Source organism: Clupea harengus, chromosome 5 (genome assembly GCF_900700415.2).
Source record: "Clupea harengus chromosome 5, Ch_v2.0.2, whole genome shotgun sequence".
Lineage (NCBI taxonomy): Eukaryota > Metazoa > Chordata > Actinopteri > Clupeiformes > Clupeidae > Clupea > Clupea harengus.
Window position 1 is genome coordinate 1810111 of NC_045156.1, and position 27465 is coordinate 1837575.

At 46.3% G+C, this 27465-nt stretch overlaps 1 protein-coding gene across 1 annotated transcript in view; it reads left to right on the top strand.

The window, feature by feature from the left end:
* cntn4 (contactin 4) overlaps positions 1–27465 on the top strand; it is a 97575-nt gene that overhangs the window by 63257 nt on the left and 6853 nt on the right. Inside the window, exons 9-17 of the mRNA XM_012838633.3 lie at positions 40–179; positions 3428–3557; positions 4468–4618; positions 16986–17113; positions 23796–23971; positions 25189–25306; positions 25983–26141; positions 26842–26991; positions 27270–27340. Coding sequence (XP_012694087.2) covers positions 40–179; positions 3428–3557; positions 4468–4618; positions 16986–17113; positions 23796–23971; positions 25189–25306; positions 25983–26141; positions 26842–26991; positions 27270–27340 — 1223 coding nt within the window. The remainder of the gene's footprint in view (positions 1–39; positions 180–3427; positions 3558–4467; positions 4619–16985; positions 17114–23795; positions 23972–25188; positions 25307–25982; positions 26142–26841; positions 26992–27269; positions 27341–27465) is intronic.

Consider the following 27465-nt stretch of genomic DNA (forward strand, 5'->3'; position numbering starts at 1 on the left):
CATGGTGGGCCCTTGTGTTTGTGTGCTGTTCACTTGCAGCCCCTCCCCAGCTGATCGAGCTTCCTCAGGACGTGCAGAAGGCCATCGACGAGTCTCTGGTGTGGGAGTGCAAGGCCACCGGCAAGCCCAAGCCGTCCTACAGATGGATGAGAAACGGAGAGAATCTCGAGTCGGTCGAGGTACATCTCTCTCTCTCTCTCTCTCTCTCTCTCTCTCTCTCTCTCTTTCTCTCTCGTTCTCTCTCTCTCTCACACACAAACACACACACACACACACACACACATCCTTCTCCCTCTGTCTCCTTCTCTGTCTCCCTCCCTCCCTCCCTCCCTCTCTCGAATCTTCTCCTTTCTCTCCCTCCTTCCCTCCCTCTCATCTCTTGCTGCTTTCTCTTCAGTGGTCCCCAGCTGTGCTAAAGTCCCTCACACCCCAGCCAAGGACAAAATTTAATGAAAGAAGAGAGGAGTTAAATGAAATCGCTGTATTTTTTTTCTTCTTCTTCTAAACTTGTACACCGTGTGCCCTGACATCAGCTCCTTTGGCGTTCTTATTGTTTTTGCCATTGTGTCTTATTGATTGCGGTCTGGTGCACAAAGACTCCTGCAGTGAAATGGAGGAAAAGGCACATCTGGGAGGTTTGGGAGTTGATAGCAGCCCGACGGAGCGGTTTCGCTGTTATCACATGCACTCGACGTCTTCACACATCTGCTTTCAAGGGACCAAACTGCAAACAAGCACACAGTTGAGTCCTGGTCTTGTTGATGTAAGACCCATTGTAATCTGTTAAATCTCCACCGAAAGCCCAGCAATTAATCCTGCTATCCCCAAGGGAGAAGAGAGAGAGAGAGAGAAAGAGAGAGAGAGAGAGAGAGAAAGAGAAAGAGAAAGAGAAAGAGAAAGAGAAAGAGAAAGAGAGAGAGAGAGTGTGTGTGATGAGGTGTAGTAAACACTTCATCTGGCGATGCCAGCCTAGGAGTTACTAGGTTCATTTCTTTGTTTATTTATTTAACTAATGATCCAGCCCTTTTTTATTTACTCCGCCGCATTAGTGAAGCATTCATTACTGCTGGATGTATTGGTTGGTATTTTCGCCATGAATTTCAGCTGCGTGTTTCTCTGAGCGAACAGGGTGGTTAGTTGTGGGTGATTGATAGTTAGCAGCGAGGCACAGCTTGCGTGTAATAAATAAACAAACTTTATGTTAATTTTCCTTCATTAAACAAAATGTTTGCAAACAAAACAGACGGTATTGATCCATCCAAAGACATTATATATGTGCAAGGGATGAGTGAAGCCGGTTTTATTATGACCGCAGGCAATGCTCCAGCAGGCTCTCTTTGCAACATAAAGGCAGATTATAGTTGGTTTCACCATTGTATAATTAACAATCTGTCCGTTCTTAGCATTGCATTTTTAAAAGAGAATGGAGGGATGTGGAGAGAGAAAGAGAAAATCGTTTGTTTATTCATTTTGTTAGAGAGCAAGATTAAAGGTGACCCATCTGTCTGGCTCCAAGACTAAGAGATTAGTTTAAGACAAAAAAAAAGTATTTTGTCCTGAAGTTTGTCCTTACTAATCATATCAGGTTTTGAGTCCTTCTTAAGGTTTTGCTTGATGGGTATTCGTGTCTGATTTAAGATGAGATGCATCAAATATAACTGCCTCACGACCACAGCAAAATGTCAGGATGGTGTGAGGACAGCAGCTCATTTTGTTATGGCATCAAACATCAACTTTTGAAAAAATGTTCATGTGTTTTGGATGAATAAATTAATCAGGAGTTATTAAATCTTTAAATGTCAACATCGTCTCTGAGTGCAGCTTAATCAATCTGATAACGAAAGGTCAATGGCGCTGTGAATGCAAGAAATACTTCATTTGTTCTTATTCATTACGATGAATCAATAAGGACCTTTTCTGTGCTCTCACACTGATTTAAAAGGTAGCCCGTTTCAGCACCTTCTGCTTCCCCTAGACATCTGTCAAGATGAGCTCTATTGACAATCCCCAGACGAGGCGTGATCAAGCTTTATTTCCTGTGCGACACATCAAGTGACAAACACGCTGATTCATGTGGTATGCGTTACATTCTTTTTTTGTCGCTCGTTAGTTTTCCTCTTGTTTCACACCCTTCGCAGGTCTTTGGGAAACAATTCGCAAGAGTTGAATCTGCGTTTGTGGTCGAGCGGGATTTGAAATTTGGCTTTGGCGTGTTTCCTGTTTGTGTGGTTTAGTTGAGGCACAGCAGCGATGGAGGTTTCTTCTTCCGCCTGTGTGCTGCTAGTCATTCATGCACGGGTGCTTTGTTGGCCGCCCTTGCCCCTCGCACTCGCTCTTGCGCTCACGCATGTATGTCCTGTCTGCCAGAGTGACCCAACAGCGTCGACAATGACATTGCCAATCATTTAGATTCGGCATAAGGCGTGCAGATGGTGCCCTCAGGTTGGCACATGAAAAAAGTGCTGATTTAAGTGGAACGTCACACTTAATTAATAGCAGCGGTAAAGTGAAGTGATGCCACGCGTGGACGGATATATGCCACCATGTGCCACCCGTGCCAGGGGGTGCATTCATCCCCCCCTCCGACCGCCCATGCCTGTGCTGACACTGTGTAGCACCGCAAGGCAGTTGAGAAGCTACTCACACACACGCACAAACAGGATTAGCCACTGACGTTTCACTGTGAGCAGATTCGCTTTTCATGTGACACTACCTTAATCCTGGCAGAGAAGAGGCAAACCCAGCGATCCAGCCCTGTGGAAATACACTCTAATGACATTAGGGCTGAGGCCGGCAGAATAACATGATCAAGGGCAAACGCAGAAAATGTGAAAAATGTGAACGTGAAGTGCAGAGCAAATAAAGTTCAGACTAGTGCGTTTTCCCCTCCTCTTCCTTCCTTTTTATGTGTTCCTTCCCCACAGTGCCAGAGGCTGCGGTATGTGTTCCAAACCTGCTATTCATAATTCCGACCATCAAATTATGACCCCCCTACCCACCACTCTAGCCTCTAGGAGCTGTGAAGATACTACAGCCCACCATTTACATGCTGTGGAACTGGTTTAGTGCAGTAAAATATCAACAGAGAAAGCGTAAGCAGTAGCCTATAAACCGGCAGAGTGCCTGCGCAGCTCTCGTTTAGCGACAGCTTTAAAGGCTCCAAGCTTGTGATAGTAATAAGCCCCGGTTTTATTCAAGTCTCATAAACAAAGATTTATTAAGGCCATTTTCCCTGGCTAGCCCACCTCCCCCTCAGTCCCCCCACTCTGCGACACCTCTCCTTTCCCCATAATGAATGCCTCCAGCTACGACGCTGTCAGTCAAGCCGCCCAGCATAAGTCATTGCCTTGAGTGTCCAATGCTTTTATGCTAATCAGCAATCTTGGTGAAGCAGGTTTCAGCTCCCTGTTCCTCTTGTGTTCCGCAGGGCAGAGTGCAGGTCGTCAACGGGGCCCTGACCATTAGCCGACTGACGATGGCCGACATGGGCATGTACCAGTGTGTGGCCGAAAACAAACACGGCGAGGTGTACAGCAACGCCGAGCTGAAAGTTGTCGGTAAGATGTCGGTGAAATGTGTGTGACTGCTCTCACTCGCTCTCTCTCTGTCCCTCTCTCTTAGTCATCCTCTTTCATGCTGCATGATTTTTGTTTTGTCACCGCAAGAGCGGCAGGTCAAATATTCAGGTTTAATTGAACATGGGTCTTAGACCCCAAAAAAAGAACAGCAACAAAGAAGCAACATAATTGCCAGCTCCTTGCACAGGTACAGTAACTGAAGTGCCTTTGAAGTGCCTCGGAAATGATCATAATGAAAAACTAAATGGGAGCTGACAGCAACGGGAAAGAAAAGGGAGAGCACGTGACATTCTCCCCTTTGTTTTTTTTTCTGCAGAGAAAATGAATGTGTGTGGTCGTGTAATTAAGGAGAATGGTTGCATGCTGCTCTCCTGGCCTGCCAATGCAGCTCAGCATTAAAAAACATTGAGCATCAGTCTGACAGGAACTTACAGATTGGAGATTACAGTGGAGTAGCAGCTGAGGAAAAGGCCCTGGAGCTTATTACACAGATTGTCATGTGTGTGTGTCGTTTGGAAACCGTGTTCTGCTCTCTTTTTCCACTGTCCTTGTCCCGGCTGGCTCTCGCTCTGGATTCTTGGGGTTTGGTTTGTGCCGTTTTTCTTTTTTCTCTTTTTTTTTCATGGTTGACTTTGCTTTCTTAAGGCAGGTCTGCTCATTGGATCCACCATTATAATTGTTCCCACAGTGTGAAGGCTGAATCCGAGTGCATTGTGTGTGTGTGTGTCTGTGTGTCTGTGTGTGTGTCTGTGTGTGTGTCTGTGTGTCTGTGTGTCTGTGTGTGTGTGTGTGTGTGTGTGTCTGGAGAGGGATTTATGGCAGGAAGTGTGAAGGCAGAGGTCCTTGACGTGAATGCTCAGCCTGTCATCTCTTTCCCCCCCTCCCACAGCTGTGGCGCCGGATTTCTCGCAGAACCTGGTGAAGACGCACACGATGGTGCGCGAGGGCGGCGATGTGCTAATCGAATGTCGGCCTAAGATGTCCCCCCGGGGCCTGATCTCCTGGAGGAAGGGAACCGAGGCACTGCGCGCGACCAGCAGGTATGTCTCTTGGAGCGCGTCTGATGACGGTCGATTGCTGGCATACAGCGGAGGCCATGTTGTTTGCTCTTGCTAGGGGAATTTGTGGCAAGTGCCTGGAAGGCTTGCAGGTCGCTCAGATGAAACTGTCACGGATCCGGTGCCCCCAGAGGGGAGGGTAGGCCATGATAATGTTGACTTTGTCCAGATTCGGCTTTGTGATTTAATGTCACACTCATATTTCGTCTGTTATTTACACAAGCCCAGCTGTTTCCTTCCTGGACTTCCACCATTCATCTTCAGCCTGGAGCCTGGGCATTAGTTTGTTTCAACCAGACGCCTGTCATCTCTTGACACCACAACATTTTATTTCCGGGTTTTTTTTTTTTTTTCCACTTACCTTTCTCTGGATTTATACCAACATACATTTCCTTCCATCAATTACACCATGGAATTTGTTTCAAAATTCATGTTTTGCTTTTCTCACCTTCAATGCTAGCCATATTTTCCTGCTGTGTTCTCTGGTGTAAATAAAACAGTTGGACGGGACCATAAGTGGCCTCTGCTGGCTTTGGGGAAGTGTCCGGGAGTGCCCCTTCTGAGCTGAGTCGGGGTGATAATGAAGCACTTTGCGTCCCAGTGGGGAAGTTTCCGCTGCCATTATAGCCTTTGCGGGCAACTGGCACGGCCTGCTAGCCACCCAGGCCTAGTGTCACAACCCTGCCAGGACCCGTAGGGTGTCTGCAGTGGAAATTTCAGTATCGTGTGGGCAGGTGCCATTGACACCTAAGGCTCAGTAGGATTTTTTTGCCACCAAGCCTCCTAGGGGGTTGAGGCACAGTCACGCCAACCTCTTCGGGGGCTACCAGAGTGCCAGCCCATACTCCCCCCCCCCCCCCCCCCCCCCCCCACACACACACACACACACAACCCCCCAGTGGAATAGTTATTTTGGCCAGAATCCCCTTCCAGACATATGCCTTCATCTAGCTAGAGGGTTACGCCGCAGTCTAGCTAGTCGCTAAGAGTTCTGGGATTTCTCCGTAGGGGCTAAGGTTACCAGACGCAAACAGACCAAATGTGGGACAGATAGTAAGTTTGTGTGGGACAATGTTGGACAATGCGAAGGGATGTTGGACAATCTGCGAGGTAACATTTCTGCGAGGTAATATCTGTCTAAGCCTTTTGGCTCGTCAACACCTGTCCTCAGCAAATGGTGTTCTGTGATTCCACAGCATACCGGTTAGGCCATTAAAGATCCCGGTTGCAGCTTTTGCTATATGAAAGAGAAGATGAGCGTAGTGCCAAATGCACACTAATTTTGCAACGTAACATGTCTTTATTGATAGACATCCAACATGCATTGGCTATTACAAGCCCATCAAAGGCAACTGTCCTTAAGCAAAGATGTGGTGATGATGTTGCCTGGCAGCTTTCACCTTATCTGTAAAGTCAGTGGAAGTTTGGTTGTGTGTGAGTTTGGTTCAGCGGCCCCACGTCTACACAGTTTGATTGACAGTCGCCACAGCCTCTTGATGAGGGCTTTCACTGCTCTCTTCTCAGCCATTGGATGAAAGCCAGGCTTTTAGAAAAGCTTGGCTATGTTGCATTAGTACGAGCCAGGTTGCTGCTTTTGACGTAGCGCTATAAAAATGAAGGAGAAACTATGAGAAACATAGGCGGCTCATGCGCCACGTGGGTAAAGAACCGCATTCATGTGTTATTATTTCTGAGAATTAAAAACTAAGTGACCATTATCTCAGTATGTGGTGATGCAGGACAAAGAGTCAAAATGCTGATCTGTACAACACAAAGCGGGGACACCTGGTCACCCCAGTGAGGGCCAGGCTGGCATGATCCAAGCCGACAACGGCGACCCAGGCAGGGGTCGGCCACGGGATGTGCCCAGCGCTCCCGCAGTGTCGGCCCATGGGTACAGCGGCTGGACAGCCTTTGCACGTACACAAAGGCGGCGTTGCTGCTTGTTAAACAAAGTGGCTCAGGATTTGCATTGTGGTGGCGCTGCCTGTGACCTTCAGCCGTCCTGCAAGTGAAGCAGCTCTTTACTGCTGGCACAGCCTAATGGTTTTACAACTAAAAAGAGCTTTATGGGACTCTTTGATTGTGGGGATGGTAGCTGTGACTTTTTTATGGCGAGTGTTTATTTGACGATGATGTAATTTTTTAATTAACTGGTAATATAGATGTGAATAGGTTAATCAGTCTTATTCGCTACAACATACACGTCATTTGTCGTAATTCATTTTGGCCATCTTGAATTCCTGTGTAGTCTTCATTTGGCTAATACTGATATTTTGAAAGAATCTGCTACGTAACTGCCTGGCAAAAATAGGAAGTCCAAAAACACAAGAGCTCAAACTCTTGGCGGTTATTCATCAAAAAGGCTCCTTCAAGCTTCATGTGTCAAAGTGGGAGGTGCCCGAGTTGTCCCACACTCTGCCAGTGAGTCATGAGGAACTCTGATCATGTCAGGGCGGCCTGGAGAGAGAGGGGGGTGGGGGGTGGGAGGTGGGGGAGGTGGAGCGGGGTGGAGAGATGAATCATGGGACGGGAGGAAAAATTCTGAATTATTAAATCTGGATCGGTGCCCTCGCTGTCAACCAAAGAATTTATCACAATAATGTAGCATCCTGGGGCGGTGGCGAGTGGGGGGAGGTGGGGGGGTGTGGGGGGGTGTCCTCGTCGTATCACTTCATCTGTATTCACGGGCCCTATGAGCTGAGCGTCTTCTGAAGTTTGAATGGAAATTATAACACTCGTTTTTTTTTTCTCTCTCTCTCTTTCTCTCTCTCTTCTAACGCGGTAAATAGCATTCTGCAGCAAGCGGCAGACCCACCTTTGACGCTCAGGTAATTAAAAAGAAAAATGAGCAGATCAGAAGTTTGTGCACATCTGTCCCAGGCTGTATTGTGCAGGGTGATACCCCGTCAGAGTGTTGGATTGCATTGTCAATAGATGGCACCAGGCCAGGCAACTTTTTGCAGTATTGAATACATTTGTAAGACACAGAATATGCTGACTCTCTCTTGCTCTCATCTCTCTCTCTCTCTCATCTCTCTCTCTCTCTCTCTTATACCCTCCCTCCCTCCTCTCTCTCTTTCTCTCTTCCGTCTTTCTCTCTGTTGGATACCTCCACCATTTGTGCAGATAGACTTGTTGCCAATGCGCACGCACACACACCCATGCACACACAACACGCACACACAACACACACACACACACACACGCACACACACACACACTGTGTTTGCTGCTGTGCTTTTGATCTGAGCCAGTTGTGACACAGCTGGAATGGAAAAGGAATCTCTTTTCCATCATATCATCCTTTGGTAGGCTGATTTCTGTCTGTTCTTCCTCAGCGGCACCATCTCATCAATCATAAAAGCTGCCAATCTTCTGAATCTGGCATATTGTTCCTACAAGGAGCGTTTAGCTAGTCTTATGCAGATAGTCCGGTACACACCTGCATGCATAATTTAAAGCGGGGGGAGGGGTGATCCCCTTTTTGCCGAAGATTAATTGCCTTAATTGCATGAGCTCTCCACTGTGGCTTTAGAGAAAGCTTGCAGCAAGGTGATCCATCTTCACAGCAGCAGTCCTTTCTCGGCAGGAGCCGGTGTGTGTGTGTGTGTATGTGTCTGTGTCTGCGTGTGTGTTTGTGTGAAGCATGTGTGTGTGTGTCTGTGTTTATTTGTCGTGGTGCCATGCCATTGTGTCTGAGTGTGTGTGTTTGTGTGTGTGTGTGTTTGTGTGTGTGTGTGTGTGTGTGTGTGTGTGTGTGTGTGTGTGCGTCTTGCACGCTCCTGTGTTCCTTATCTCCTGCAGACACCCCTGCAGGGATGCGGTTTCGATGACATCAGCTGGAACAGAGCAGCTGGGAGAGCAGTGGCTGTCCTGCTGATGAGAGCTTAAGTGGGCCAAGGCGCTGGTGGCAGCGGCAGCAACAGCCATGGCGAAGGGTGCTACGGAGCACCACCTAAAAAAATGTGCCAATTTTCATATGTCACTGCCGTCCTCCGCCAACTGCTCCACCACCAAAGCCTTGCTATCAAGGCTGCCTGAACCCCCCCGGCCGATTGCCCACCCAGCATGTTGACATTTGGGATTGCACTCTCAAGAAATCAAAGGCAAAACCCAGGTCCCCGGCCAGTGTGGGTGTGCTGGCGCTTGGCTGCCTGATTGGGCTGAGATACCGTACGGCTCCTTCATTTTTAGAGTTCATTATCCTCTGGGTGCCTGTGAAGCAGCACCATCACAAACACAGTGGGAGTGGGGCAGTCTCTGTGTTAAGTGAGAGGGGACAGCTTTAGGCCTCTTATCTTTCCATTGTTTTGTTTGTGCATGCGTGCGTGCGTGCGTGTTTGTGTGTGTGTGTGTGTCAGTGTCTGAGAGTGAAAGTCTGAGTCTGAAACCAGCGTGAACCTGTTCGTGTGAGTATGCTAAGTGTTTTATTTGAATGTGGTTTACTAGAGCTGCATGTGACTGTATTGTTAGTGTGCTTGGGCGTATGTCTTTTGAACATCTAAAGTATCTATAGGGCTGCAGAGCTGTGTTGTCTGTTTCTGGCCTAGATATTCTAGTTTGCAAAAACAGCACTGGTGAACAGTGAGCTGGAAGGAGCTGGTGGGCTGAAAGTAGGGTAAGCATGTGCGTGACACCTGGGTGTCCGTGTCGGCTTGCTGAAGGGCTGACTGTTGCGTCCGATCAGAGTTGACACATGCCAACGTCGGAGTGCCTCGGTGAGACGGCGGCCGTGACTGTAAGTGGATGACCCACTGGTGCCGCTGCCGAGCGGCTGCGCTTCACGGTGCCTCACGCGGATCCAAAGTGATGGCTGCCAGGGAGATGTGCATTTAAAGGTACATCTGCTGTGGCAGGTTTAGGGTAACGTCATTCCTTTAAACTTCCGGTAAAGAGCGCGCGCCAGCACAGAGTGATCACAGCAACTTTGTAATGCCAGACGGTGCTGGTGAAATGTTCTGAAATCTGTTTGCACCAACAAGATTTTGCTCAGTGGGTGAAAGTCTGCCTTTTTAACAAACGCACACACACACACACACACACACACACACACACACACACACACACACACACACACACAATCTGTGGTGTTAATGAGTAATTTTTTTGTGAAGTTGGGGTAGCTGTAATAGGATTTAGAGTATGTAGCAAAACCCAGCTCATTTCTCACTAACCTGCAATGCAATGTTATTACTATAAATCACATAGCGCTCTGAGGAAACAGGTGTTCTAATGAAACAGCTTGATTGAATCCAAAGTGCATCAAAAGTGAGGAGCATTATGCAGCCACTGTAACAGCTCCTAGAAGGCGGCCCGCTGTTTTGCTTATTAAAAATATTATCATGTTCAAATGTCACAACGCATCCCGTTCCCATCAAAATTGCGCATTTCCTCATTTAGTTCTAATTGAACATCTGCTTGTAGAGGGGAGTTTAAATCACTGGTGCGCTCACGGAATTTTTTTTGCCAGAAAGGAACATTACCGAGTCTCACAGCCAGCGGAACTTATCTCGTTAGCTTACCTTGAGGGGAAGTTCTACAGCCAAAGCGGTCTGTGGCCAGCTGATGTTTAGTGAAATTCTGCCTCCTTTTTTCCCTCTTTAGGGACAATTGGCACGGCTAGTCTTGGGAATGGCGCATGATGAAGAATTGCTCCCACAGCTGAGGACTAGGGCTGGTGTGGAACTCGCAGCTGTTTGTTATTTACGCTTTTACTGTTAAGACTGGGGGGCTAATTTGACTTCAAATGGTAGAGCGCTGTGTCTGTGGTCCCAAGACTGTGCTGTGCTTTTTACACCGTCTTCGGTGACTGCTGAAACTGTAAACCATGATTAGATATGGCACCAGGCTGGTCTTCCTCATAGAAAATCTATGCATATCGAGCACTTCCGTATCCAATTAGACAATTAGAAAGGCAGACGCTGGATTGATTTCCTGGTCATATGTTGTTTAAAGGTTTGCACACTGTGGACGAGTGCGTAAATTAAAATCCTATGACAGGAATTGTACATAGCCATAGAGTTACACTTAGGGCATGCTGCCTGGCAGGTTCATGGACCGTTTTATAACAATGGTGGCAGTGAAGACGTTTATTTTAACAGCCTCACAGACCTTATTCGGCTTCGTATTTTTTGGCCCTTAACATTTGAATCTGGACATTTGAGTTAGATGTACATGGATGCGTCCTTGACTGACAGCGTGTCGAGGTTTGTTAATGGACTTAACGCAAATGAAATCTAAATCTAAAGGACGAGGTGAAGATGTTTGCCGAGATTAGGTCAGGGCTCTCTTCACCAGTCCCCCTGTCTTGTGTAGCCCTGCTCAGCAGGATTATTTTTATCGGCGCGGGGCACGTTCGCTGATATCATTTCTCAAAGGGAGAATCCGCCAGCGCAGCACAGGTAATCCATCTTGGCTCCACCAACAATTTCTAGCCGAACACATGTGCTCTTTATTCCAGTAAGGATACCCCTGTGCATGGGAAGCGAGATGAGTATCAGTCGGAAGGAATAAACCCGGACAGCAATTTGTGATTAGAGGAATCTTGTCTGGATACATCCATAAGCCCTCTGTGTTTGAGCGTGATAAACAGCTCCTCTCTCCAATCTAATTACAAATACAATCACAGCCGCCTCTGCAACGGGGAATTAACACTATCTCGATGAGGAGGCTTGATTGAGATAGCTACCTGTAATGCACAGAAACACTCTGTGGGTGCTCAGTAATTCAGATGTGTGTGTGTGCGTGCGTGCGTGCGTGCGTGCGTGCGTGCGTGCGTGCGTGCGTGTGTGTGTGTGTGTGTGTGTGTGTGTGTGCGTAGGACTGCAGTTTTTTTGTATCCCTGCTGACAATTGCAGTGGTGTTGTAAATATGTGATCAGACTGTACAAGATGTAGAAAAAGATGTGTTTTTCCTCCAGTGTGACTGGCTCAGGAGTTGTTTGGGGACACTTTCTGCTATACTCATTTTCTTTGAAGTATGGTTTGTCTCGGCGCTTGAAGCTCATCAAGAGCAATTTTGTCATAAGTGGGCTATCTCATGAGAAAAGCTTACCCCTTCCCCAAATTCTGAATGTTGCCACGTCTCTTTTCCCTTGCTGGTATTACAGTAACTGTGGCTGTTTGTTGCCCGTATGTATTTGCTTTACAAAGTAGAGATTAATACTTCCTTTTCATACAGGCGTGTCTATCCCCTGGCCTTTTTTTTTTGTCAACTGCCGTATTGCCATGGAAACCTGAAATCTGCAATTCTCCCTCGAGACTAGGGTCAACCTAGAAAAGATGGAAAGAAAAATGTCATTTGGGGTCTTGCCTGAGAACTTCTTTTTTCCTTCTTCCACACACTATTTTAATGTAAATTAATTCTGTGCCATTCTTCTCCTGATGTTACAAAATATACACTCTGCCAACCAAGGTGTGAGGCTCTATTACTTGCTGTCACTCATTTTTTTTTCTTTTTATCACCACTATTATCTGCGATTCCATGAGCTGTGAGACAGCTTGTGGCAAGAGAGACATTCACGGATTATTAAACCCCACAAGTAGGCTTTGATTGACATAGACAAATTACACTGAATAGCAGGGGCTATGAGTAATGTCAGCTCAGGAAAAAGGAGCATTTCCTTTGATTTGTCCTAATCTTCCGCCAACTTTTTTTGACACATTTAAAAATATATATATTGAAATGCAGCAGTAAAGCAAGCCAGAGGAATTGCGCGGCTGTTTACTTAAGCGGTTTTAATAGGTCAGATGCACTACCTAATTAATGCCCTCGTAATCATCCCTGTGACCGGGCTATTTGTATATATTACACTTTGTGAACTATGTAGCTTTGTGTCGAGTTAATGAGGGGGTGCTGTTGAATTGGTTTGTGTTGCAGAGCCTCCTTGTCCTCTTGACTTAACACAGCATAAATGAAAAGTAACCAGAAAAGCAAACCATTACCTCATAATTTCATCTCTGTGTGCTCAATATACACCCAGTGCATTTTCAAAGCAGTGGTTAAGTGCTGTGCGATAAAGGCTTTCTATGATAAATGTAAATCATAAACACAGGTAACAGAAATGGTCATTCGTATTGTAGATTATTGAAATGGTTGTGAACGCATATCAAACCCCAGTCTTGTCACTTGATCCATAATAATGTAATATAATGTCCCTGAAGATCAGCTGCAGGTGGTAATGGATGGTATGTGTTTAGAGACACCGGGCCAGCACCATATACAACAAAAATCAATATCAATTACCTGGGTATTGGAGAGTTGTCAGGGCTAAATGTGTAGGTGTCTTTTTTTAACCAACATCAGGCAGCTGGTCTGTTGTTCCACACATCAAAGTAAAACTCTGTGCCGAACATATTTTTGTGGACTGTAATTGCCTGTTAACCTTGAGGTTGACAACTTAAGGGCTGAGTAGTTTGTTTTAGATTTGTCATGTAGAATAGATCTATGGACAGCTGCGTCTCTGCGCCGCCTGAGCGCCATTCTTGCTTCTCCATTTATTTATTTTTTCTTTTCTTTTTCAAACCACTTCTTTTTTTTTTTGCCCATCGGATCAGCCTCTGTAGCATTCGGTTTGATTTACCTGCCCGACAAGGTCATCTTTTCCCAAACTCAGAACTCGGTGGGAAGCCTTTCAAGAGACAGACATGCAATTTATCTTGCTAGGCCAGACCATTCCCACCACCCACTTCAGGGTTTTAAAAGCAGTCCAGAGCATAGATCAACGCTCGATGTTAGGTCCAACCCCTGGTCCCATTCGGAGGATAGAGTGACCTAGCCTCACTCCCAGTAGACACAGCATGTGAGCCTCGTTCTCTCTTTAGCTCTCCCCCCCGCCCCCCCGAGCAGTGAGCGCTCCGGAAATGTTTTGATACAATCATGATTAGAAACAGCACCTGGAGGTAGGTCAGTGATGGTCAGCTCTGTGCTCTGCAAAAGACAGATGCGCACTTCGCGCCTTATCTTTATGTTTCTCCCAGCCGTCTCAAAGGCCCGACATGTTTGCCCGTGTACAGCAATTTAGCCAAATCTTCCGCACCACAAATGCATTTTCAATGGAGCCGGAGAGGCACAGATGAAGGAAAGGGAATGGACTGTTACAGCAAACATGTGGTAGATGCCATGGACGTTGCGTGCATGTTAATTATTCCCGGAAAAACCAGCAGAAGTGAAAAGATGTTGCTGTTTTTCCCCTTTTCTCTTTTTTCCTCACTGGAAGCACACGGCTGAATAAACCCACTGATCGAATCTTAACCCCCATTTCCAGCACGCAGGTTTATTTACGTCGCTAATGAAGAGAGCGGCGACGGCTTCTTAACCCTGCCGCTCTGGCTCAGCCATCAGCCTCCTGACGGTGAATGTGTGGAGGCAGGTGGCGCGACGGAGCCGCTGTTTCACTAGCCATGACGTCCCGCCGACATGATCACCAATAAAGTGTGTGCATCTGCGCCCACTTCCCTTCTCTCTGTCCCAAAGTTGCCGATGTGCTCATATGCTTGAGCTGGCTATAGGAAGGGTATTAGTTTCCGCTTCATGTTTATGAAGAAGGTAAAGGGAGAAAGGCTCACTGTTGTTGTTTACAGTGACTTTTCTGGACTAATCTAATAGGAATATTGTCAAATGTGTCTGTGGTAGTCTTCATTTCTTTGTTTCACCATAAATGATATGTTTCTTCACATGGGTGAAAATTCAGGTTATATAGTAATATATAATATATAATGCAAATTATAACAGGCTGAAGCACGTACCAGTCTGGGTTTCCTGCGTGAAATGTGTTTCTGAGATGATTGGGCCTGAAGGTGGTGGAGAGAGGATAAGCAATTGGAGGGATTTGACTTCCGTGTCTGCAGTTCACACCCCAGAGTGGCAGCCACCGCCACCGCCACCGCCACCGCCTCCTCCGGGCATCATCTTATTTATGCCTCTTTAATCTCCAGGAAGACGAAAGCGATAATAGAAGCATGTCTTCCCGTCACTTGATCCGGGCGCTGTGACGTCTGCGTTCTTTGTGCATCCATAAGCTCAGTTCAGGGTTTGGAGCCCCCCCCCCCCCCTCATATAAATATAAGTGTCTCGTCTTTGGTGGTTTAGGGCTGCTCTCATTAACTTGTGAGATTCCTGAGATGAGAGGAGTAGCACTCCTGCGCTCGTCTCACCTGTGAATTATTGATGCTGCACTCCCCCGCGCGCGTCTCTTCCAGAGGCCGGGATGGGAAGGAAGCAAGTGCGGCGTGAATGAATACATCTGACGGACGCGCGGTTTTCGCAAGTGTGGTTAGCAGGAAGGAGGAGGAGGTGGGGGTGGATTTTTTTTTCTCCCCTCTCTCTTCTCTCTTCTCTCTCTCCCTCTATCCTCTCCCTCTCCCCCATCCTTAGCCCAGATCTGCCACATTCGTCTTCAAATCCAATTTATCACCAGATAGCATTGACAATTCCGAGATATCCTAGTCAAATGACCAGACGCGCCGTGTTTATTAAGTGCGAGAACAAGCCTTTTTAAAGAGAGTTGAGGTGTTTCTGGAAAAGGAGGAAATAAACATCCTAGTGGTTGAGGCAGTGTGTATATCCCCTGTTGGGCATTTGTATGCTGTTCATAAGTCTCCGTGGAGACCATAAAAAGACACCTGTTAGTCACATGACCGGTGGAGGATCCCAGAGGACACTGGGCTGGTGCTGGTGTATGGAATAAAACGTGCATTTTGTTACATTCGAAAAACCGTGATGGCAGATGTTTGCCCATATAGGTGACTAAAACCAGGTCAGCGCTCGATCTAAATAAAACAACGTGCTGTCCCATTTGTCACAAGCCGTTCACATTTTCCTTTCCAAAAAATGTTTTTGCTTAAATGTTAATAGACTTTTTTAGACTAGAGATAGCACACATAGAGCGTATAGAATTTTAAAATACAGTGTTTAATTCAGTGTAGCTACCAGCTACTGGCTGTTTAACTCAGCTTAGTTCATTAAGTACATTAAGGGTTAGTGGGCTAAGAAGATGCCGTAGGTGCTGTTACATTTCTTCTTCAAGATCACACATGATATTTGGGACTGTGAGTTTTTATGCATTTTGTAATCGCAGGGTTGCAGTCCGACGATCTGCCATTTAGGAAGCGGACACAAATGCTCTGTAGGAAGGAATGGAGGGGAGTGATAAAACACAGTTCACATTGAAGTGACATTGACATGCATCTGTTATCAACATCTTTACCAATAGGGCCTTTTTATCTTTCAGCCAAAGACAAAAAAAATATAGGGCTATTACTCTTTATTTACCTCCTTGTAATTCAAGTACTTCTTTCTTGTCAAACAGGATTAGATTAATTTGCTCTACCACAGGATAATGCATTTAAGTCCTTCATTTAAAAAACCCAGTTCATGCACTGATTTTGCAACATTACACTTGAGCTGATTTCCGAATTGATTATTCCTTACCCTCATTTGTCAACACGATAACTTTTACATCCGGTGTTTTTTTTCTGAAAATGACTAGAAGGTACTGTAACCAAATGAAGCTTGCCTTACCCTGAGCAATCAAGCTATTCAAATGTGTGGCATCTACATCTCAACAAATTGCTTGGGATGTTTCCCATCCATGTTAAATTGCTTTCCATGTTAAATTACTTTCCAAACAGAGTCGTGGATGAAAGTGTTTGTTTTTTTTTACGCTGGGAAATGGTGCAAACTCTCATTACTGGCACACACTTCACAGAGTACATTTCATTTTTACGCCATTTTTTTTTCCTCCTTTATTTTTTTACTACAGGCCCAGAGTCCTACTCATATTTACAGTTTGCCGATTCAGCAGAGCATTTCAGATCATTAGAATCCACTACAGATTAATGAGTCTCTCGTGCTCTTTCTACCCACCACTCTCCACTTTCAAGGTCACTGTTTTCCGTTTCTTGCTTTTGCATTGGGTAGGATTCACTGCTTCTTGTGAAGAATAGTTGACCTTTTTATGCTGTTGGGTCGCCATTCAGGAAATGACATATTTCTGATCGATGTAAATTTGTCTCATTGTGCACTGATTAAAATAGATGCAGGCAAGTTTTAGAGGACAGTACTTTGTCTGAAAGAAACCATTTCGTTCTCAAGAGGACACCTGTTTTGTGGAGTATCGAATACATTCAAATGTCCCGTATCTAGTGTCTGACCCATTTACCGAAGTACCAACTTATTTTCTTTTTAGACTTCTTAATCTGTTTGTACAAAGTTTATAAAAAAGTAATGTGAACACACTTTTGAACACTAACTAATGATTGACACCTCATTATGTTACTGTCTATCATGATTGATTTTTATGTTTTAAAATGGGTCTCATCAACATGTTTCCACAACTTCCTTGCAGGATTTCCATCTTGGACAGTGGAAGCCTGAGGATATCAAATGCGACCAAATCAGATGCAGGTCTCTACACCTGCGTTGCCAGTAACCAGTTTGGAGAGGCCAGCAGTGCTGGGAGTCTCCTGGTTAAAGGTAATACTCACACACTTGTAAAAATGTTCCCCATCTTTGGTCTCTAGATGGTCCTCCTCACTGTGTTTGTGCCAGTGTATGTTATTACTACAAATACACCTCTGAATGACACTGGTCTCCAATAGCTGTAACATCTGTTTTTCTCCTCTTTATTAAATCAGGCATCACCACCTGGATGGGTTTCCTTTTTTTTGTTGGTCAACACACACAATTATGCAAAGCACTTTTCACTCTGTTGTCTGTAACAGTAGAACATGGGTATCTGCAGCAATGAATGTAGTCGCACACAGGATGCTCATTAAGTGAAGAGCGGTGTTGCTTTCCCTCCTCTTAGTCAACCCCTTTCACTGCCAGTCTTGGACAGTGCACTGCAATTTTACCATATCTCTCGTGAGGGAATGTGTTTCTTTTTAATGCAACACTCATCCCCCCCATCCCCCCCACACAGACACACACACACACACACACTGGCACACACTGGCACACACACTCCCATAGTGACACACACCCACCTTGTTTGGCACAAAAAAAAGGACAAAATAAAAAAAGAAAGACAGTACGAGCCAGCAGTGTCACAAATTCTGCTGGAGAACCCTGGTGGGATGCTGGGTAGCTCGTCTGCTCGGCACCAGTGACTTATTACGCTGTATTAACAATGGATGAGGCTAGGGCGGGATGTGCTGTGTATTGTGTTGCTTGGTACACACACACACACACACACACACACAGCCATTTTTTTCTGTTCACCCCAGCCTCAAAGAGAGAGTGCTCCTTCTTTCTCCAGCTGTCTTCCCTCTGTCGGGGATCACTCTGTCAGTGCGGTCCCGAAAAGTCATGGGGGTCAAGTCATAGCATCACACACAGTAAATTATGGCAAGACATGCTTTCATGCATGTCACGGGGGCTTTGTCCTGTCACTCAAAACCAGGAGCGATTGATTGTATGTGTGTTTATGCAGATCATGCCATCATGCTCTGTTGACGACAGGAGCCTTAGTAGAAAATGCAAGCATTATCGATGTATGTAGTCTGCACAGTGATATTGATTTCCTCAAACCTGCTCCAGACATTTAGCTATGAGCGCTACATCTATAGCAGCCCTGTCATTTCATTAAATGTGTAATATGTATCTGGCATAGGTCCCTGCCTACATATTAGTTCAGTGAAGTTAATATATTATTTTTTGTTAGTATACCCAGTCACATACCCAACTAAACCCAATCAGTCAAGAACATTTCTATGCTAATTGGTAGGAGGAATGCAATGAGAAATTAGATGAGTGCTATGCCAAAAATTGGTACACGGGTCTTGCATCAAAACAAGACTCACGTTATATTTCTCCCTGGCAAAGACCTTCAGTGGTCTGTGTTTGTATCTACTGTGGTGTCTGAAGTCTTATTTCTGTGAACCAAATAGACATATCTGTTGTTGGCTAATAGTAGCACTTGTCAAGTACTTGTTAAAGGTCCATTTTGTTACATTTTCTTGACTCTACCACAAAAGTATAGCTAAAGCCCTCTGAATCCCATACCCAGATGAGTTGCCTCTGTTAGCACTATTAACTGTTGAAAAATCATTAACCTCTTTTTTAGAAATGCTAAGTGGTTGCCATAGAAACCCCTTTGATCATCTATCCTGAAGCTTCAAGAGTCAATTTTACTTGGAGGTTTTATAATGATTTATATCAATCTCAGATTATATAATCGACTTCCGCAACTTGCTAATAGGAGAATTAACATACATTTACTGGCTTGCATTTGGCACAGATATTTCAACCTACCCATAGGTATACCAAAATGGATATTTAGTTTTTGACATGCAAAGGGTGAGGTCTTGTAGAAATAAAGACTGACCATGAGATGCAGAAAAATGTGATTCTCGTCTGTGTTGTAAAAATACACATTGGCTAATTTGTGTGACCGATGTACTTTGGTGCTTGTAGCTGTAGTTCTCAGTGGGGTGCTTTTTGTTTTTTAAAGCTCTCTTTATCAATGCCGATTTTTTTGTGTGCTTTTGCTGTCAAGATTGAGTGTCTTAACAGAGAGCAGGCGACAGCAATACTGTCAAGATAACTTAATTGATCATCCCATGTAGGCGGATGTTTTTCAATTCCAGCAAATTGCATTTAACCTCCCGATTTGGCTGTGCGCGGAGGAAGGCGGGCTTTGTTTGACATCCCCCCCCTAATAGTTTACTTGCCATCATATCTTGTTTGAGAGCTGCATCTTCAGCTGATATACAAATGTTCTCATGTATGATCTAGTGCCTCCCTGTCACAATTGATAATGCTATGAAAATGGGACGGGGTAATTTACATTCACAATTTCATTTGGGCCTCAAAACAGGGTTTGTCTGTGCATCTCCGTCCATGGAACAGGCCCTTATGGGAGATGACAGTGGTTCGTTTAAAATTGACTGCATTGAGATGAGTGCCGCAAAAATACCTGTCACAACACATTCATTCACCCTCAGTATGAACAAGCCCCCCTACCAAACGGAGGAGCACTGGCCACAACAGATGAGGCTTACTAATGTCCCAATTATTTCAACACCGAGGGATGTTAACCGGATTAATCTGTCCTTATTAGAGACGTTGTTCTGACAGAGATTAAAGTGGAGATAGATTCCTACATCATTTTTTTCTTGTCTTTGATGGCTCAGACTGTCTGAACTCCTTATTGAGGGCTGTTCAGGTTGAGTCCCAGGTGTAATCCATCTCACAGTGCATGGCAGCACTCTTTTCTGAGGCCATGTGGCGTTTGCTGATTGACATCAAATGGAATCAAACAGGAGGCCATTTGGCCATTGCATCACCTTCTGAATTAGCCTAGAACTTGAGGTTGTGTGAGAGAAGACTCTGAAGACTCTCCAGACCCAGGCCCCTAATAGATGATCACACAGGTCTAAGACTCCATTTTGTCAGGTGATAATGGCTATCCCTTTCGTCACCTCCTCAGGTGTTTCAGATTGAAGCTGTATTTTTTGAACATTTTATGTGAAGTGTTTTTTGGGGGGATGTGAGCAGAAAGTAAGAAAAAAACAAAGGAAAGGGGGAAAAAAAGAAGAGGATTTTATATCAACTTTTGATTTTTGCTTCCTTCTCCTTGGGCAGTCTTATGAAATAGTGCATTGAATGGCCACCAGAAGCATAAAAGCCCGTCATTGGTTGAGGGGCACAACAGGAGTGGCACAATCCCACATGACTGAGTGAGGAGGACTCCTGTGTTCCTTTGTGTGAATAGAGACAGGTGTGGAAAAAAAGACGGTGTGTTTGTGTGAGTGTGTTTGTCTGTGTGTGCAGGCATGCATGCCGTAGTTTGTTTTTCTTTTTTTTTTCTCACCACAACCAACAGAGCCTTTGAGATTTGTCCTTGAGAGAATTTCCTTCATGTCCTAAGGACACCGTGCTGCTGCATTCATGCTTTTTCTTGAAAGCTTTGCTCTTAATTGATTCAAGGCCACCAAGCAGTCGGTTCAGGAAGGAAAACCTGAAAATAAAAAGAATTAAACAGAGAACTGAAAGGGTCCTTTGTTTCAAAAGGAGGAATGCAGTGCAGGTGAATTGAGATGATACTAAACCGCATGTTGCCATGTTTTTCCGAGTATAATAGCTAGCTAGCTTTGAAAAGAAAAGGGATGCCTTTGGATCAGACACGGTTTCGATCGTCCCCCTCGGAGAACTCCCCCTTCCGGGTCTCATTTTTCCTCGGCCATGTTTGACCTTTAGCCATATCTTACGGCCGTTACCATCGTGGCGGGATGATCCAGAGTTGGGTTTGCTTAGTCTTCCAGTCCACCAGATCCGCTGGCTGTCAGGCCCCCTCGGAGACCCTACATAATTGAAGCCCGCATGGTCGCCTCCGTGGCAGCAGCAGCAGCAGTAGTGGCGGTGAAGGCGGAGGAGAAGGCGGAGGAGGAAGAGGAGGAGGAGGAGGAGGGCTAAAGAGCAGTCACACCAGAGTAGAACTCACATTCACACATGCTTCCAGGGGCCATTAAATCCAGGGCTGTGCCGTGCTGCAGAGCCCGCTGCCATGTTTGTTTTTTTCACTGCTGTCTGTGGCTGAGGCATTCACTCACGGAAGGCTGGGCACAGCATGTGTGTGTGTGAGTGAGTGTGAATGTGGATATGTGTGTCTGAGAGTGAATGTGTTTGTGTGTGTGTGTGTGTGTGTCTGTGTGTGTGTTTATGTATGTGAGTGATTGTGCTTGTGCTTGTGCATATATGTGTTATATATGAGTGAAAGTGTGTACATGTATGTGTGTGTGTGCATGTATGTGTTTGTGTATGTGTGTGTGTGTGTGTGAATGTGTAAAGCGAGAGTGTGTGTGTGTGTGTGGGGGGGGGAGAACAGAGAGATGCCACCCCATTAATTCCGCATGTAAACAGTCAGCCGGTCCTCTTTGACCTTTCCCTCTAACGTGATTACTGTGCAATTTTCCCCCGTCTCCAGTTTCCACTGTCTGCCCCCGTAGCCACTTTCCTGGCGCGTGCAGCCGCCACGCCGAGCCTCACGTTGCTCACGTTGCTCACGTCACACACTTCATCTCGTCTCTGATTGACCCTGCAGCGTGCGCAGGTCGCCCCCCCCCCACCCCCCCACCTATAATGACAGTTCGTAACAAGGTATCATACAAGATGGATATCAGTCAAATTATGCTGGAGAGCCCTCCAGGGGTCACCGTTTTTAAACAGGAGTTATCCACACTGTCTGTCATCAATGATGATGGAGTGGAGTAATAAGACACATAGTTCTCATTCTCTGTCTTCCTCTCTTTGTCTCCAACCACCACAAGAAACCCAGAAGCTCAGACTCAGGTGGCTGCACTCAATTCTCAACCGAAGGCTGGCCTGCCTCTGGTAAAATGCCTGACCATTTATTCAAGAAAATATCACAGAACTCAGACATGACACTCCCATGGTTGTACCCTCTCGTCCCTGGTTCCCAGAGATAAGAATGTTTACCTAAAACCCCCAAACCCAGACTCTGGGTCTTACAACAATAAATCAGTCTTAACCTAAACATCTCATGACACCTCTGAGTTCCCCATCTCCCGTTCTCACAGATTCACACTTCCTCTCACAGAACAAAGGAAACAGCTGAGACTTCTATTTAACAAACTAATATCAAACTACAACACACATGATAATAATTATATAGCATATTTCTTTCACAGTGTTGTGAGTGGTGGTGTGTGTCATGTGTGGCTCCGTGTGCCCACAGCTCCAAGCTGAAAAGAGATATTAACGGAGCTCGTCTGTTTACTCACGGGAGGACTGGGTTCTACCTGCCTACGTGCATGTGGCTCGCGTCTCGTAAACGTGGGATTATGAAATTCCCACCTGTGGAGAAATGTACTTCACTTAGATGCGCGGGTCGATTCTCTCGTTCTCCCTGTGTGAGTGTGAATGTGAGTGTGTATGTGTGTGTGTGTGTGTGTGTGTGTGTGTGTGTGTGTGTGTGTGTGTGTGTGTGTATGTGTGTGTGTGTGTGCATGTGTGTGGGTGGGTGGGTGGAGCTGAAAGCCCTTTAGAAGAGAGGCATGGGAATTCACGCAACTGTGGAGAGACGCCAGTGTAACACGCGGATGGAAGTTTGGCAATGGAATGGTCAGTGAGACACAGGTGGTTGATCCGTCCCTCGACTGTTACGGAGCAGGTGGCATGCAGATATGGAGCTCATGCCACCCAGCGCTCCACCCACCTCAGCGAGCACAGACTGGACGTGTCCGCCATTCAAGACCCTCCTGCCTGGCATTGGAGCCCAATGGAGGCATTGTGATGTGTTTAAATTCTGTCACGCATTCAGTGCAAGATTCAGTGCTGCTCGAGAGACTTCCAGGAGCTTTTGAGTGTATGTTCCACAAAAACATTTGTGTCTTCTTTTCTGTGTGTGTGTGTGTGTGTGTGTGTGTGTGTGTGTGTGTGTGTGTGTGTGTGTGTGTGTGTGTGTGTGTTTGTAGCGTAGAGGACATTCAATGCAAATATGGCGAGAGCACACCGTATGAAGATTGCACTGCTGGTGTTTTCCACATGAATGTCTGTCCGTCTGGGGATCGTTTGCCATGCTTAATTTAGCCTGTGCTCAGAACCGGAGAGCTACAGTGGTATACTAACAGCGCCCCCCTGCGGGGGAAAGAGGAACTGCCACATCAGAGGAGCCCTATGCTCTTCCCACACACTTACCATTCCTATCTCTCTCATGGCCACTATCCTTCCCTGCTACGGCTCGGAGTGTGTGGAGAGGCAGGGAGGAGGTGTGTGTGTGTGTGTGTGGTGTGTGTGTGTGGTGTGTGTGTGTGTGTGTGTATACTGAGGAAGGTGGGGTCTGCTGCTCTCTTAGGTGAGACAGAATGCGATTGTGTGTATGGTGGCGCTTTGGGGGGGGATTTGAAAAGAAAATGCGCTGGGAATGAGGCGCTGAGGTGTTGTTGTTGGGCTGCACAGGGCCAGGCTGCAGGAGGGTTTCCAGAGACTGAAGTGTGAGCGAGTTGCAGAGCTCAGCCGCGCCCTGCCGCCCTGTCCATCCAGGAGTTTACTCAGGACAATTGTGCAGACCTGGAGCATATTATTCATCCATTTGAGGCTGACAGTGCCATTGTGACCATGAACAATGGGCAGTGGAAGTCCCCGTGTGCTATTGGAGATTCCACTCATGGGTTGTTTTTCTTTTGTGTCACAGAGCCCACGGTGATCACCACCCAGCCGGCGACGCTGGACGTGACGGTGGGGGAGAGCATCGTCCTGCCCTGCCAGGTGACCCATGACCCCTCCCTGGAGCCCCGCTTCACCTGGTTCTTCAATGAGCAGCTCATCAACTTCGGAAGCCACGGCGGCTACTTTGAGAAAGTCGGAGGAGTAAGTGCTGACGAGCGTGTTATATCTCAATACAGCCCATTGCACAGACATATATATCACCAAGGTTGTAAAATTACACCCCACGCTAGCACATAATGAACCTTTCGATCGTATAAAAAAAGACACGCTCTTTATATGCCACTGTGTATGGCAGTGTTATTTATGGTCTGTCAGACAATAGATGAAAGAGCTATTGTTTTTTCCCCCCTTCAGCAGTCTGGTAGACGTTCATCTGAGTCCAGTCTCTAATAGCTGTGGTCTTGCATCATTTGTGAAATAATGACATAAGCCGTATGCGTTTGGAGGAAAAGTGCGCTGACAGACAGACACGTCTTCCCCAGCGCAGACAACGTAGATTAATGCATTTTTGATACAACACACGCCTGCTTTTCAAAAGGTTCACTCCTAACATTTATACTGCGAAGCCGAGCCCCCCTTTTCGCACAGAGGTGATAATTATTAGCCCCAGCGATGAAATGAAAGTCAAGGATGGATTTACGACGCAGATACTTTGTCAGGTTTTCCATTATAGTGAGCGCTCGCTGACAGTCTCCCGCACGTGTTAATGCAATTTATAATTAAGCCTCAGTGCGCTGTAACAAATGACTCTGCTCCGGCGCTTACAAGCACTCGTATGCCGTTCCATTTAAACTTCATGAACCCTTTTTAATTGTACAACTGCTTTTGCCTCGTTCAATTCATCAGTCTTCCTTTCCTCCGTGGCATATTAAGCGGTGGCGAGGCAGGAAGGAGCTGTTATGACCCTAGCAGAAGTGGCCGAGAAAGAAACATCTTAAAATTGGCAAACCGCTAGCTTCTTCCCCCTTTGTGAAAATGCCACACAGGTTCTAACAGACGATAATTACAGAGAGCCGGATGGCAGGAGGTATAACACACATCCATTTCATCCACAGGTTGCTGCTGAGAGAATGTTAGACTCCAATCTTCTACCCATGGTATTACATCATACGCACCTGTTGCTTAGCTGGGAAATCAAGGCAATAGCTACGTCAAACTCACAGGTTTCCCGGGTCGCAGACATACAGATAAATGTCCTCATGTACTGTGTGTTGTTTCACTTTAGATGCAAGTGTCTCTTAGATAAATAACTGTAAAAGACACTGTATCATCGTTCTCATTTGATCATTAGTGCACTTACGAGCGGATGCTTGTTGTTGATCTGTCTGTGTCTGTCTGGCTCTCTGGCTCTGTCGCAGCACTCTTCCGGGGATATCATGATCCGGAACATTCAGCTGAGGCATGCTGGGAAGTATACCTGCGCCGTGCAGACCAAGGTGGACAGCATCTCCATCGCCACAGACCTGATTGTTCGAGGTGCACTCACGACTCCTGGCTCCTCAGTAACCGATTTCAACTCCACATTTGCCCGTGTGCCTGAGGCAGTCTAGAAGCAGACCAGCATGGGGCCTGGGTTTCTCTTTTTTTTTAAATTACCAGTCACATAACTCCCTCATTTAGCTGTGCTTCACTCCAAGAAGGCTGCTTTATTAACTCTAACAAGTGAAAAAGGCACGGCTTTGCTATTGGCTTTTCTACATGCATTCTGCCATTGAAACGCCTTTGTTGTGGCTGTATTAATTTTCAAAGTTCTTTGTGATGTGTGTGAGTGTGTTATTTTTTATTTCCTTCTTTTCACACAATATGCAAAACAGGCCCCATATTTGATGAAGGTATTAAACACATTTTTAGATTCAAACAAAAGATAGCGAGGGGTTTCCTGCGTCAGAAGATGAAAACAGGGGGGGTACTGTATAATCTAATTAGACAGATTAACTCTGTGAAAATACCAGCGCAGGAGGGGGTGGGGGGAGGTTGGGGTGTGGGGGGGTAGCAGGTTTCACCAGCTGCACACTCTTGCTTCAGGCACACGGCGATAAGAAGGCCAGTGCTCAGCCTGGGAAAAGACAGAGAGAGAGAGAGAGGAAAAAATTATAAAATAAACTAGAGTGAGATGAAATAACATGGTTTGCATGGCTGCTCCGCGTTTTAGGTCCTCCGGGCCCGCCCACGAGCGTCCATGTGGAAGAAATCAGCGATAGCACAGCTTCCCTCTCCTGGAGGCCTGGGCCTGATAATCACAGTCCAATTACCGCATACACCATCCAGGCGAGGACGCCCTTCTCGCTGGGCTGGCAGGCCGTCACCACAGGTAAGGCCTCGAACCAGCCTCCGCGTTCAATACGGATACCCACCAGAACGCTCTGAGTTTTTCCTCCAGTTTTCCTCCTGTTTTCTAGTTCAATTGTGGTCCTAAGGATGTTTGTTTTTGTTTGCTTTACCATAATCTGCTGTTTGTTTTTGCATGGGTGAATCAGAGAAGGCAAAGTAGGAAGTATTTGGCAAAAGGATGGAAACTCTGAGTTGATCATCATTCTGTCCCCAAGGACAGAATCATAACTGGGCTTGCATGTCCTCATATGACATTTTGTTTGAGTTTCCTAGAATTTGCCAGAATCTCATTCAGTGTGACAGGTCAGCTCTTTACTCTGTCTGTAATCAGGCATTAGCAGTGGCCACAAGATGATGAATAAGGTCATAAAGGACACAGTAAATTAGAACCATGGGGCATCGTTTTGGGCGTTGTGCTTAATTGGTTAATGCACTTACAGAGTTGCTGTGTCCTCCATGCCACTGGGTTGGTCAGGCTGGAGGTCACCCTCCCGCTGAAGCCATGTGGCCAAAGGACTACAGAACTGTCCATATTAAGTGAAATAGCTGCCCTCTCTTTCCACCCTCTAAGTCACAGCAGTGTGTGTGTGTGTGTGTTTGTGTGGTTGTTAGTCAATCAGCGTGCTGCAGTGTAGGCAGGCCAGAGCTCACGGGAGGGGTATTTTTGTTTTCTGTGCCAGTTCCGGAGCTGGTGGGGGGGCGGCGTCTGACGGCCACCGTGACCGACCTGAGCCCCTGGGTGGAGTACGAGTACCGAGTCCTGGCAAGCAACGCCATCGGAACCGGAGAGCCCAGCAAGCCCTCCAAGCAAGCACGGACCAAAGAAACCTGTAAGCACTTCTGACAAGCCGTACTTCTCCCACCTCAACACGTGTCCAATTCTAAGGACTTCCTCCCTGGCAGTGAATTACAATCAAATGGCTCTTCAGAAACCCCGCTTTCTTTTTCAAAGTGATTGAGACTCCGCTCATGGTTCAAATGCTTTAATTACAAATTGGCATTTAGAAAGCACAAGACTCTTGTTGACAATGTGCTCTCTCTCTCTGTATCTCTCTCTCACGCTCTTTCTGTCTCTCTCTGTAACTCTCTCTCTCTTTCTTCTCTGCAGTGCCAAAGGTCACGCCGGCCAATGTGAGCGGAGGAGGGGGCAGCCGCTCAGAGCTAGTCATCACCTGGGAGGTAAGCGGGTCGTCACGGCAACCACACTCACACAGACAGACAGACACACACGGCCTGGCAGGGGAGAGAGAGAGAGAGGACAGCCTCTTTATTCCATCAGCATCCCCTTGTTTTGTTCCATCAAT